The sequence below is a fragment of the Pelodiscus sinensis genome, chromosome 5 (genome assembly GCF_052426305.1).
Source record: "Pelodiscus sinensis isolate ZL-2025 chromosome 5, ASM5242630v1, whole genome shotgun sequence".
Lineage (NCBI taxonomy): Eukaryota > Metazoa > Chordata > Testudines > Trionychidae > Pelodiscus > Pelodiscus sinensis.
Window position 1 is genome coordinate 15,836,183 of NC_143056.1, and position 12,180 is coordinate 15,848,362.

Genomic DNA, 12,180 nt, shown 5'->3' on the forward strand with positions numbered 1-12,180 from the left:
ACATGGCTAAAGCTGGGCCGCATCTGAGGCAGGACTCACCCAGACCTTGTGGTCCCCAGTCTATACAATTCATAGCTGTGGATCAGAGAGCTGCTAAAATAGCACATGAAGCATTTATTTTCAGTTGCACCCGTATGCACAATGCAGGCTCCTATAAAAGCTAAAGAACATTGTGTTTTCATAAGCGCATGTGCCTCTGCTTAATGTAGCATCTGGGTTTGGCTGCACTCTCCTTCGCTATGTCTAATGCATTCATTCCTGCAGATGCAATGGCAGTTCTACAAACTTCTAACTGCGTTTCTAGTGCTTGGGATGCATTGCACCCATTTAGCCATTCATGTTTCTTCCAATGCCCCTTCCTCAGCTTGTTGAAGTTTGACATTTTTCTACCCCCTCTGTTGTTTTCTTAGCTAATGAGTAAGGGTACATCTAGACTGCAAGCTTCTTTCGAAAGAGAGCGTCCACACCTCAAAACCGGATCGAAAAAGCAATCTGCTTTTTTGAAAGAGAGCATCCAGACTGCATGGATGCGTTCTCAAAAGGAAGCTCTGATTGCTATTCACAGAATGGCTTTTTTCTATCTATCGCCTCTTCTTTCAAAAAATGTTTCTGTTTTGCGTCCACACATGCCTTTTTTCAAAAGCGCTCTTTTGAAAAAGGCGTTCTTCCTTGTAATTTGAGGTTTACCAATGTTGAAAACTCCCCTGCGTTCTTTTGGCTTAATTTTGAAAGAATGCGATTGCAGTGTGGATGCAGGTGAAGTTTTTTCGAAAAAAGGGCAGTTTTTTTTGAAAAAACAATGTAGTCTAGATATTCCCACAGGGTGCACCAAACACCAGAACTACCTGCTGTCCGTTTCACACCAGGTTTAGGAACTTTAGGCTACATCTCTATTACTATTCTACCCGCCCCAACATGGTTAGCTTTGGAAGGGAGAGGAATGGAAACCGTGACTCTGCTGAGCTCCAGCTGAAACACTATCTTCCATTAAACTTTCCTTGAGAGTGGTTGGGTTTGCACAAAGCAGTTGGAGGATTTTTTCATTAAGGGACTGCACAAGCTATATTGTGCTAAAAGGTGAAATCAGTTCTTAAGGGGTCACTTTACTTAATCCACTGTTAGATTTTATGATTGGAAAGTTGATGGTGGATAGTGCATTGAATCAGAGAACCATAGAGCTGGAAGAGACCTCAGAAGGCCATAAAGTCCAGCCCCCTGCCCAAGGCAGGACCAATCCCACTTAAATCAACCCAGCCAGGGCTTTGTCAAGCTGAGACTTAAACACCTCTAGGGATGGAGACTCCACTACTTCTCTAGGTAACCCATTCCGCTGCTTGACCACCCTCCTAGTGAAATAGTTTTTTCCTAATATCCAACCTCTCCCACCGCAACTTGAGATCATTGCTCCTTGTTCTGCCATCCATCACTACTGTGAACAGCCTTTCTCCAGCCTCTTTGGAACCTCCCTTCAGGAAGTTGAAGGCTGCTATCAAATCCCTCCTCACTCTTCTCTTCTGCAGACTAAATAGACCCAACTTCTTCAGCCTCTCCTCAGAGGTCATATGCTCCAGCCCCCTAATCATTTTGGTTGCCCTCTCCAGTGCATCCACATCCTTCCTGTAATTGGGGGCCTAGAATTGCAGGTTCTGATGAGTAATCAGATATGTTGAAGTGAATTTAGACTTCTGCAATGACAATGTGCCATGTTGCTTGGCCACTGTTTAGCTCAGGGGCTCCGACCCTTCCCATTCTGAAGGGACTCATTTGTGTCTGTGCCACCATCTCCTCTTGCTTTTATGGATACTGTGTAGCATGTGAGGTTTGGGATCTGCAGCTGGGGAGTTGGCAGGTTTGGGAAAAGTGGGCAGAAGAATGGAGTGAGGCTGGGAGGTTATGCACATCTTCCCCCTGGCAGGTAAAAACACCAGAGAACAATTGATGCAGTCTAGAACATGTTACATTTGTTGTCCCTTCAGTATTGAGGTGCCTGGATGCAGGGACACCTGGGGAAGCTGTGGTCATGTGGGACACTTGGCCCTGAAAGCTGACATGGAGGTACAGAGCCTCTTGCACGTCCCTTAAGATCTACCCAGATCCTGCAGAAATCTGTAGGGCTTGGTTTAGGTTGGAAATTGCTCCCCATTCCTTGGGACCACAGTCTGCTTTCTTGCCAAATGACTGAATGGCTCCTCAGAGGGTGGGGATTCTGCTTCCAGATCTACAGGAATGTCCATGTCAGAGGTTAGCCGCTTCCGTGGCCCAAATATGTAGCACAAGTGTGAATCTGACTGAGATACTTCCAGAGCAAGCTATTCATGAGGCATGTCACTGTTATTTCAACAGAGACCGTTCTCCCTCAGCTTTGTGGCTATTCTGAGAGATTTTTACATTTCCTCTCTGAGTCACCGACATCCCTTCCCTTCCACTTCTCATGTATCGTCTCTCAGCTCGTTCCCATCCCGTGCCCCCATTGAAGTCAGTGTTTTCCCATTTGCTTCAGTGGGTATACAGTTAGACCAATGCTGAGTACATCCCATCCACACAGGGTCTGATTTTAATAAGCACAAAACCCAAAACTCTGTCTGAACTCAATGGGCCCCTCAGGTGCTCAGCACCTCAAACTATCGGGCCCATGACATTTGGTCTCTGGCCAATTTAATTACTTAAGCCACATAGTGTTGTGCATTTTCTTTCAGAGACTTGAAAGCATAACTCCTGTGATTAACTGTGTTATTGTTTATTGTCTTAGGAGAAAAACATCATCAACACAGAAGGACCGAGAGTTCTTTGAGGTAAGAAAGAGGCATTCAGGGACAGATGCTGAGCTTTTTTGCTAATCCTAGAATAAGGTGAAATGAGGATGCACCAGAAATGGTTCAAGATATTGGGCCAGATCACGAGCTAGCATAAGTCGACTTAGCTCTGTTGAAGTCAATGGAGTAAATAAGTATGGTTTCTGCTGATGCACTAGGCTCAGATCACTAGTGGTGGAGAGAGCAGTGAGTTGTTTGCATTGTCACTAACAATTCCTCTGAATTGTTCCTGCTGAGACAAGGCACTGAGAAAGTGGGTCAGCTCCCAGTATTTACCTGTGTTTTAGATCACTTTGTGTGCTCTTTTACTCAAAATGTGAAGTCCTCCATGTTGTTCCTCACTGTCCACACCTGAAGAAAATAAAACAAAGTAGCTCAAAGTTTTCATGAGCAACCCTACAATAACAAACCAGTTTGCATGCAAGGAAAGAAAAAATCAGCAAGCAACCAGAGTTTAATTTGAAGCCTCCATTCAGGTTAAATCCAAAGATCACAACAGAGCCGCACATTGTCTGATTCAGAAACTTAATAGTATTAAAGACGTCAGTAATGTTTCCCATCATTCATAGTAATGTTTCCAGATGTCTGTGCAGGAGTAGCTCCATGAACAGATTTAGACAGTTAAATTCCAGATACCATACTTCACCAGAGTCATAGACAGCATTTGAAACCAATACAATATTTTGGACTCCAGTGGATTGTGATGTGCTTACTTAGGGCTTGTCCATACCTGACAGATTCAGTGGCACAACTGCAGAGCTGTAGTGCTTCCTACCTACCCATACAGAAGGGGCTCTCCCAACAACATAGTTGATTCACCTCCCTGCCAAGCTGTTACTAGGTTGACAGAATAATTCTGTATACCGTGAGTCAGGAGAGCGTTGCTTTGTCACTCGGATGTGGATATTTCACACACAAGACATGTAGCTATAAGTTTCTGGCATAGATCAGCTCGTAGCAGAAATTCTATCTAATAGGGACCTATTCAGTCAGTGCCAAATATCCCTCATATTTAACCTAGTGCTAATGAGGTAAACATCTAAGCTTTGGTCTTTTAATACTGAAGTTGCTGAGCATGGACGAGATGTGGTCTCATTTTTTTGAAGTACTTGTGATGTAATTTCATTTCCAGTCTTCTCTGTAAATTTTAAAAAAAATAATGTCCAATTTTCCACTTAATCCCTGTGACATTGCAGTGACTCAGCAAAGAGAGACATTACTGTTCTCAATGGAAACACAAGAGTATTGATCAGTAGGCGATTGGTTCTAAATGCACGGAGTTCTACTGGGAAAGCTATTGGTTCTGGGAAGTGTCACGTTAAGAAGCATTCTCCTGTGCTACAAGTCTCTACTGTACAGAATGTGCTGTAATATTGGGTCAGAGAGTCTATGCTGATCTATGCTTGTTGACTTCCATGGAGTTATGCAAGCAAATAATTTGGGCCTCCCGGAGGCTTTCTCTGCAGCACAACCATTCGGTAGGATTGGTCTCTGTTTCTGTTTAGTGTTTCTACAACTTCTGCACATACGTGGCATGGGTGGTGTTCAGACGGAAGAACTTCCAAGAGATTCAGGAAGAAGTGGGCAGGCTTCTTCGCTCTGACATATTTAACCCTGCGTTGAGGGAAAAGAGCTCCAGCATGCAGAAAACAGATGTCTCTGCCGATCAGAGGAAAGTTATCTTTCCCTATCACAGGTACTGCTCCTTGCTTATGACCTTGGCACACCGGGGAGCTCACACTGCACTACTGGGATCAAGCTAAAGCATTGTTTGTTTGTTTGTTTGTTTGTTTGTTTGTTTGTTTGTTTGTTTGAAGGAGTATTTATGCCAGACGTCCAGCCATAAAGAGTGTGGTTGGCCAGCGCTCACCCGTGCTCAGTACGCTACTGCCCCTGCCCAAAGACAACGCTCAGTATCTCTTCCAGAACCATTACCTGCATCGGGGCAGAACCCTTCCAATCCGCAGCCACGACGACCTGCCAGACTACTCAACTGTTGATCTTATACCCAAGTAAGGAGCTGTTTCCATGGATGTTGGCTGCATTTCTGCGAGGAATGGCTGAAACTTAAGCAGCTCTTGCACCTCGATAGGGGGGCGGTGTGTCCATTATAATTAACGAAGGGCCCTCGAGCCCAGGTTGCTTGCCAGACTCAGCAGGACCAATGGAGTCCTACTGCATAGTGGGAGAGCAGGATTTGGAGACGTAACTGGTGCATGGTCCCTCTGTGTACAGAAGTGAAGTTTTCCTTTAGGGTAAAGCCTGACCCAGGGTCTGACCAACAAAAGGTAAAGTTCTTGTCAGTTTTCTATATCAAGCTGCAAATTGCCGGCCTCCTGCCCCTCTCCCTAGTTTTCCTTAGCCCTGGTGCTTCAGTTACCGTGACTCATTTTAAAACAGGGTTGGCATCATTGGAGCCCTTCGCAGCAAGTTCAATCCCCACACTCTCATGCCTATTGGGGTGATGGAGGAAGAGGAGGAGGAAGAGGAGCAACAAAGAACAAAGAGAAACAGTCTCTCAGCCAGTTCATTTGACCTGGCTTCATCATCCAGCAGAGGCACCCAACTTGGAACCAGTCACCATAGTGTGGTACTCTCGAAAGCAACTACAGAGGGGGTCTACTCTGAGAACGGTTAACAGAAGTGGTACCCTCTAGCATGGGATTGGGGGTAATTCTAGCACCTGTTAAATAAACCACTTTGAAGCTTCATTTGTAAGAGCAGAAATGATTTGTGATAGGTAGTACAGCCTAGTGAATAGGGCACTGGACTGCAATTTAGGAAACTGAGGTTCTATTCCCAGCTCAGCCACTGACTTGCTGGGTGACCTTGGATGAGTTATTTCCCTGTCCTATTTGTTACCTCAGTTTCCCCATCTGTAAAATGGGGGTAATGAAACTGACACCACCCCCTTCTATAAAGCATTTGAAATCTATGTCCGTAAAAGCTAGGTAGGATTATTATTTATTCCTTAAAGATTTCCATTGCAAGAAGATTTCTAGAAGGATTAAAAGTCCTGAAAATGATGGCTTTACAGGAATTTCCTCTGACATGTTTAGTATATTGTGTTTACTCATTTTTTATTCCTGTAATGTTTCACTGGACTTTGCACACCAGCCTCTCTGAAGACTACTGCAAGACAAATGTTGATAAAATTATAGTAGCAATGAATCCCACTATTTAAAAATATAGGGCAGATCTTCAGGTGTTGTAAATCACTGTTGCTCCACTGAAATCAAACAGTTATGCTGATTTACTCCAGAGGAGGAGCTAGCCTGCAGGACGCTGTTTTATAGGCCAACCATTGTAATCAGAAATTACAAGGATAGACCTATAAAACTGTGTGTATTCCATGCCCAGTACCATTAGCAGAAAACCATGGTGAAATCCTGTATGTAAAACATTACCTTAATGCTTAAGAATCATTAAAAAAGGGATAGAGAATAATAGAGAAAATCTTATTGCTGCTATATAAATCCATGATAAAACCATGTGCAGATGTGGTCACCTTGTCTCAAAAAAGATACCTTGGCATTGGGAAAAGTTTGGAAAAGGGCAACTTAAATGATTAAGGGTTTGGAACAACTGCCATATGAGGAGAGATTAGAAAGACTGGGACTTTTCATCTTAGAAAAGAGGAGACTAAGGGAAATATGAGAAGTCTATAAAATCATGACTGGTATGGAGAAAGTGAATAAGGAAAATTTATTGTTGCCATAACACAAGAACTACAGGTCACCAAATGAAATGAATAGGTAGCAGGTTTAAAACAAAAGAATTTTTCTTCACACAGCTCAGTCAACCTGTGGAATCCCTGCTAGAGATTGTTGTGTAGACCAGGACTTTAACACCAGGACTTTAACAGGGTTTAAAAAGAAGCTGGATAGATTAACGGAGGATAGGTCCATCAGTGGCTTTTAGGTAGGACGGGTAGGAATGGTGTCCCTAGCCTCTGTTTGTCAGAAGCTGGGAATGGGTGACAGGGGACGGTCACTTGATGATGATCTATTCTGTTCATTCCCTCGGGGGCACGGGCACTGGCATTGGTCACTATCATAGGACAGGATACTGTGCTAGATGGACCTTTGGTCTGACCTAATATGGCAATTCTTCTGTTCTTATGCCTGAAAAACAGCACTGGGAGTAGGTTGCTTATCTCACTGATCCTACCAAAAGTCATGGTTTTAATAATAACCATGACAAAATCTTATCCCTAGTCATAAGAAATTACAAGGGTTTACCTATGTAAGCGGGGGAATGGTCCTACTATTGTGGAGAACTTTTCTGGCTTCTATACCACCCCGGTGAAATGGACCAGCGAAAGGATCTAAGTCCCCGCTCCCACTTCCTTTACCCCACGGCTTCCTGATCCTGAGGGCTCCCCCTCCACTCTCCTGAATAGCAAGTCCTCGAAACCCCAACAAGGCTGGGCCCAGGTTTCCTGGGGCTTAATCCCCGACTTTGTAGTCACTTGAGGCAGGAGTTAGGGTGTCCCCACTCCGAGGTGCTCTCTTCACACTGCAGGCTTTCTTGACCCAGTGATCATTTCATAAAGTTCAAAGCAAATACAATTTATTAAACATCAACTGATTAAAGAGAAAAGAATAAGAAAAAAATGAGACATGTTAAATGAGAACACACAGTCCCACTCTGTTGTACGGGGACATCACAAACAGCAGTCTGCAGAGTGTAAGGACAGTTCACAGTCTCTTCCTTATAGGCCCCTTAGAGGCCCTGGATATGCTGCAGGGGGGCTGCAGGCTGGACACACTTGCTCTGGCAGTGGCCACACCGCCTCAAGCTCTAGGTGGTCAGACCCCTCTCCCAGTCTGGCCTGCAGGACCTCTTGGCTGATGGTATCTCCCTACTCAGAGCCTCTCCCCCCACTTTGCTGGTCCCAGCTGCAGGCTGTGCTGCTTTGCCAGGCTCCAGCTCCTTGTGTTGCTTCTCTGTCCTTTTTGGCTCTCTGATCACTGCCAGTCTGCTGCTCAACACAGGGTCTGCACTCCTTGGGCTGTGTGTGCCTGGCTCTTATTTATTTAAATAAATAAATAATATTTCTGCATAAGCAGTACTCTAACATCTTTATGGCTGGCTTAGAACAACGTTTCCTCAGATCCCGTCCCCTTTTACCCCTTCTCTATTTACGTTACATCAATGACAGCTTTATGATCTGGACCCACGGCCAAGAAACACTGGAGACATTCCACAGAGATTTTAACAACCTACACCCCTCCATTAATCTCAGCCTGGACCATTCTACACGAGAGATCCATTTCCTGGATACCATAGTACAAATCACCAATGGTAAATTAGACACCACTCTCTACAGAAAACCCACTGACTCATATAGTTACCTTCATGCCTCCAGCTCCCATCCAGAACACACCATACTATAGCCAAGCCCTTCGATACAACCGCATCTGCTCTAATCCCACTGACAGAGACCAGAAACTTCAGGATTTCTACCAAGCATTTATAAACTTCAATTACCCACCTGGGCTACACCTAGACTGGCATGATTTTCCACAAATGCTTTTAATGGAAAAGTTTTCCGTTAAAAGCATTTTCGGAACAGAGCATCTAGATTGGCACGGACGCTTTTCCGCAAAAGCACTCTTTGCGGAAAAGCGTCCGTGGCCAATCTAGACGCGCTTTTCCGCAAAAAAGCCCCGATCGCCATTTTCGCGATCGGGGCTTTTTTGCGGAAAACAAATCTCAGCTGTCTACACTGGCCCTTTTGCGCAAAAGGGTCTTTTGCCCGAACGGGAGCAGCATAGTATTTCCGCAAAAAGCACTGATTTCTTACAGTAGGAAGTCAGTGCTTTTGCGGAAATTCAAGCAGCCAGTGTAGACAGCTGGCAAGTTTTTCCGCAAAAGCAGATGATTTTGTGGGAAAACTTGCCAGTCTAGACACTGCCCTGGAGAAATAAAAAAAAAATTGAAAGAGCCAGACGAATGCCCAGAAACCATCTACTTCAAGACAGACCCAAGAAAACCAACAATAGAACACCACTTGTCATCACCTATAGCCCCCAACTTAAACCTGTCCAACACATTATCAATTAAACTACAATCTATACTAGAACAGGATACTATATTCCGAGAGGCTCTGGGAGACAGACCCATAGTCTCCTACAGACAACCACTTAACCTCAGGATGATTCTTACCAACAAACACAGGACATACCACACCAATACCAACCTTGGAACTTTTCCTTGCAACAAACCCCGTTGCCAGCTTTGTCCACATATTTATTCTGCTGACACCATTATTGGACCTAACCAATTTAGTTATAAGATCAAGAACACATATTCCTGCTCATCCAGAAATATAATTTGTCATCATGAGCAGACAGTGTCCGTCTGCTATGTACATTGGACAAATGTCTCAGACGCTTCGTCAAAGAATCACACACAAAACGGATATCCGACAGTATCACAAAGAAAAAACAGTTTCTTGCCATTTCAACCAGAAAGGGCATTGTCTCAATGACTTGATTACCTGCATACTGCTTCAAAGGCATTTTAACACCAGACTTGAAAGAGAAACCTCTGAACTGTCATTCATGTTTAAATTTGACACTTTATGCTGGGGTCTTATCAAAGATGCTAATTATCTTACCCATTACAAAGATAGCTTCCCCAATTATCACCTCTAATATCATTAGCTCACAGACATTTACCTCCCCCCACCATCTCCCCTCTGTTCTGAAATTTGATTTGTCCTTTTTATATGTGTTTTTTTTTTATTGTATCCCTTTGGTATATATGGTCATGCCTATTTTCTTCCACAATTTGATCTGAGGAAGTGGGTCTGGCCCATGAAAGCTCATCACCTAATAAACCATCTTGTTAGTCTTTAAAGTGCTACATAGTCCTGTTTTTTGTTCCTTGGACTGTGTGTGCCTGGCTCTGTTGCTGCAAAACTGCCCCTCAGCACAGCTTGCATTCCTTGGGCTGTGTCTTAGCTCTCTCTCCTTGCTCAGAGAGACCCAGAAAATCCCAGCTCACAGGGAGGTCGGGGCCTGGCCTTTCACTTTCCTCACTGGCCTGTCCAACCTGTCAATCAGGCCAAGCTGGAGTGTTGGCTGCTTTCCATTGTCCCTGGGGTCTGTCAGACTCAGGGCCCTGATTTCTCATGGACCCTTCCCCTTTTGATACTGGGAGCTGGCGAACCAAAAACTCCCACAGAGTTTTAGTAAGGGGCTAACAGTCCCTATAAAACTGTGTGTATTCTGTTCCTATTACCATTAGCAGAAAACCCTGGTGAAATCCTGGCCCTTTTGAAGTCAATAGGAATTTTACCATTGAATTCAATGGGGGCCAACAGTAGGAGTAGAAGAGACCTAAGGAAGTCATTTGGCCCCACCCGCTGCTCAAAACAGGACTAACCCAACTAAATCATTCCAGCTTTGTCAAACCCGATCTTAAAGATATCTCAGGATAGAGATTCTTCCACCTCCCTAGACAGTCCATTCCAGTGCTAAGCCCTATGGTGGGTTCCCTGGAGCAAAGGGAACAGCTGCTTAGAAGACAGCCCTGAGACTGCTGCCCAACACAAGGAGCAGCACTGGCCAATGGCCAGGCTGGGGAACCTGTCAGAGGCCCCTGAGGGAGGGTGGAGCTGAAACTGAGAGGAAGGCCTGAGTTATGACTGTCTTTCTGCTTCTTTATGTGCTTTCATTAAGAACCTTGAAAGAGCCAGGGCGTGGCAGTGGAGCTAGTGTGAAGCTTGGCCCCATGACAGGGAGATGTAGGTTAGATATGAGGAAACTTCCTAACTCTCATGGTAGTTAAGCAATGGACTGGGATTCTAAGGAAGATACTACTGTCCCCAGCACTTGGGATTTTTAAGAACAGGTTGGACAAATGCCAGTCAGGGATGCTATAGGTTTACGTGGTCCTGCCCCAGCACAGGGGCTGGACAAGTTGACTTCTTGAATTTCTTTCCAGCCTTACGTTTCTGTGTTTCTCAAAGTCAATTGATGTGACTGCTACTGAGCTGTGGAAGTGGAAGATACTGTCTTGCAGCTATTAACACAGATAGCAGGTGCCAGGCAATCCCTTTGGCCTATGTGGGAGAACCAACTACATCAACCAAGCTAGTGGTGAATAATCTCTGGCCACGGAGTACTGAGGAATAAACGGCTATTCCAGCAAATGCTTTCCTAAGACAAAGGGAGGATCTGGAAGCAGACTCATACTCAGGGCTTGTCTTCACTATGCTAAGAAGTGAAGCTGCAGTGATTTATCATGTCTGCTTAGACACAATAAATCGATCTCTGAGCGCTCTCCCGTTGATGCCAGTACTCCACCAGGATATGAAGACTAGCTGGAGTTGACAGGAGGGCATCCCCTCACAACTGCACCGCACCCAAGATGCTGCGGTAAGTATGCCAGCTTCAACTACGTGATTTGCACTGCTGAAGTCACATAGATTAGATTGTGTAGACAAGGCCTCAATTAATTCTGTCTGCAAAGCCTCTCCCATTGAACTCACTCCTTTCAGCTCGAAATGTCTGGTGCTCCGAGAGAATGAACTGTTGCAGGAACTCAACTAGATAAAATCTGTGGGTTGGGGATCAGGCTGGATGATTATGAGGCTCCATTCTGTCAACCTCCTCCCCCCCGGAAAACAAACAAACAAACAAACTAGATATACATAAATACAGCCCTTGCTGAGGGATTTGGGCTTTCTGGAATGGACTGAGAAATCCCAATAGTCAAATTCTTTAGTTAACAGGATGCTTCCAAAAGCCTGCAGGTAGATGGAAAGCTTGCTCAGTCAGAGGAGACTCATATTATCTTAGAGGAAGCAAAGTTTGGTGTGTTTTACACAGGCAATCCACGCTTGTTTAAGCATGTCAGCCAGACCCTGCAGCCTGTTCCACATGACAGTGAATCAGACTTCTAACAGGAGACAGTGACTCAGAAATGGTGCTTCAGAAGCTTAATTCATCAAGCCCTTGCTGGTCTTCCCAGGAGAATTTCACTCAGAAATAGTCACCCTTTATGATGATATGGTAGAGCCAAGAGTCACAAAACATTGCTCCTGGCTTTCTGCACAGGTGCTAGTTTGCAGGAATTACAGCAGGGTGGTTGCTTCCATGAATGTGAACCCCAAACTAGTTATGGGCTTTGCAATAAAAACCACAAGAGCCAGATTTCCCATCTGCAGTACAAGAACAAAATGTTCATAAATGGTAACAAGGGGGCTGCACTGCCTGCTCACTACGCTCGCCAACCCCCGTCTCTTGGAGATAAGTGTCTGGCTGGAGGGAAAGTGTCTGGGTGCAGGGAAGGGAGCAGGAGCAGGCTGGGGGTAGGTGTCTGGCAAGGGGGCAGGAGCAGGGTAGGGGTGTAG

General features: G+C 44.9%; 1 protein-coding gene across 5 annotated transcripts in view; it reads left to right on the forward strand.

The window, feature by feature from the left end:
• Positions 1-5,524, forward strand: part of PPP1R36 (protein phosphatase 1 regulatory subunit 36) — a 31,729-nt gene extending 26,205 nt beyond the window's left edge. For all 5 annotated transcript variants that reach the window (XM_075926411.2, XM_075926412.2, XM_075926407.2 and 2 more), the window contains 4 exons: positions 2,750-2,792; positions 4,319-4,509; positions 4,631-4,825; positions 5,214-5,524. In XM_075926411.2, coding sequence (XP_075782526.1) covers positions 2,750-2,792; positions 4,319-4,509; positions 4,631-4,825; positions 5,214-5,451 — 667 coding nt within the window. In that variant the 3' untranslated portion in view covers positions 5,452-5,524. The remainder of the gene's footprint in view (positions 1-2,749; positions 2,793-4,318; positions 4,510-4,630; positions 4,826-5,213) is intronic.
• Positions 5,525-12,180: the final 6,656 nt, after the last annotated feature.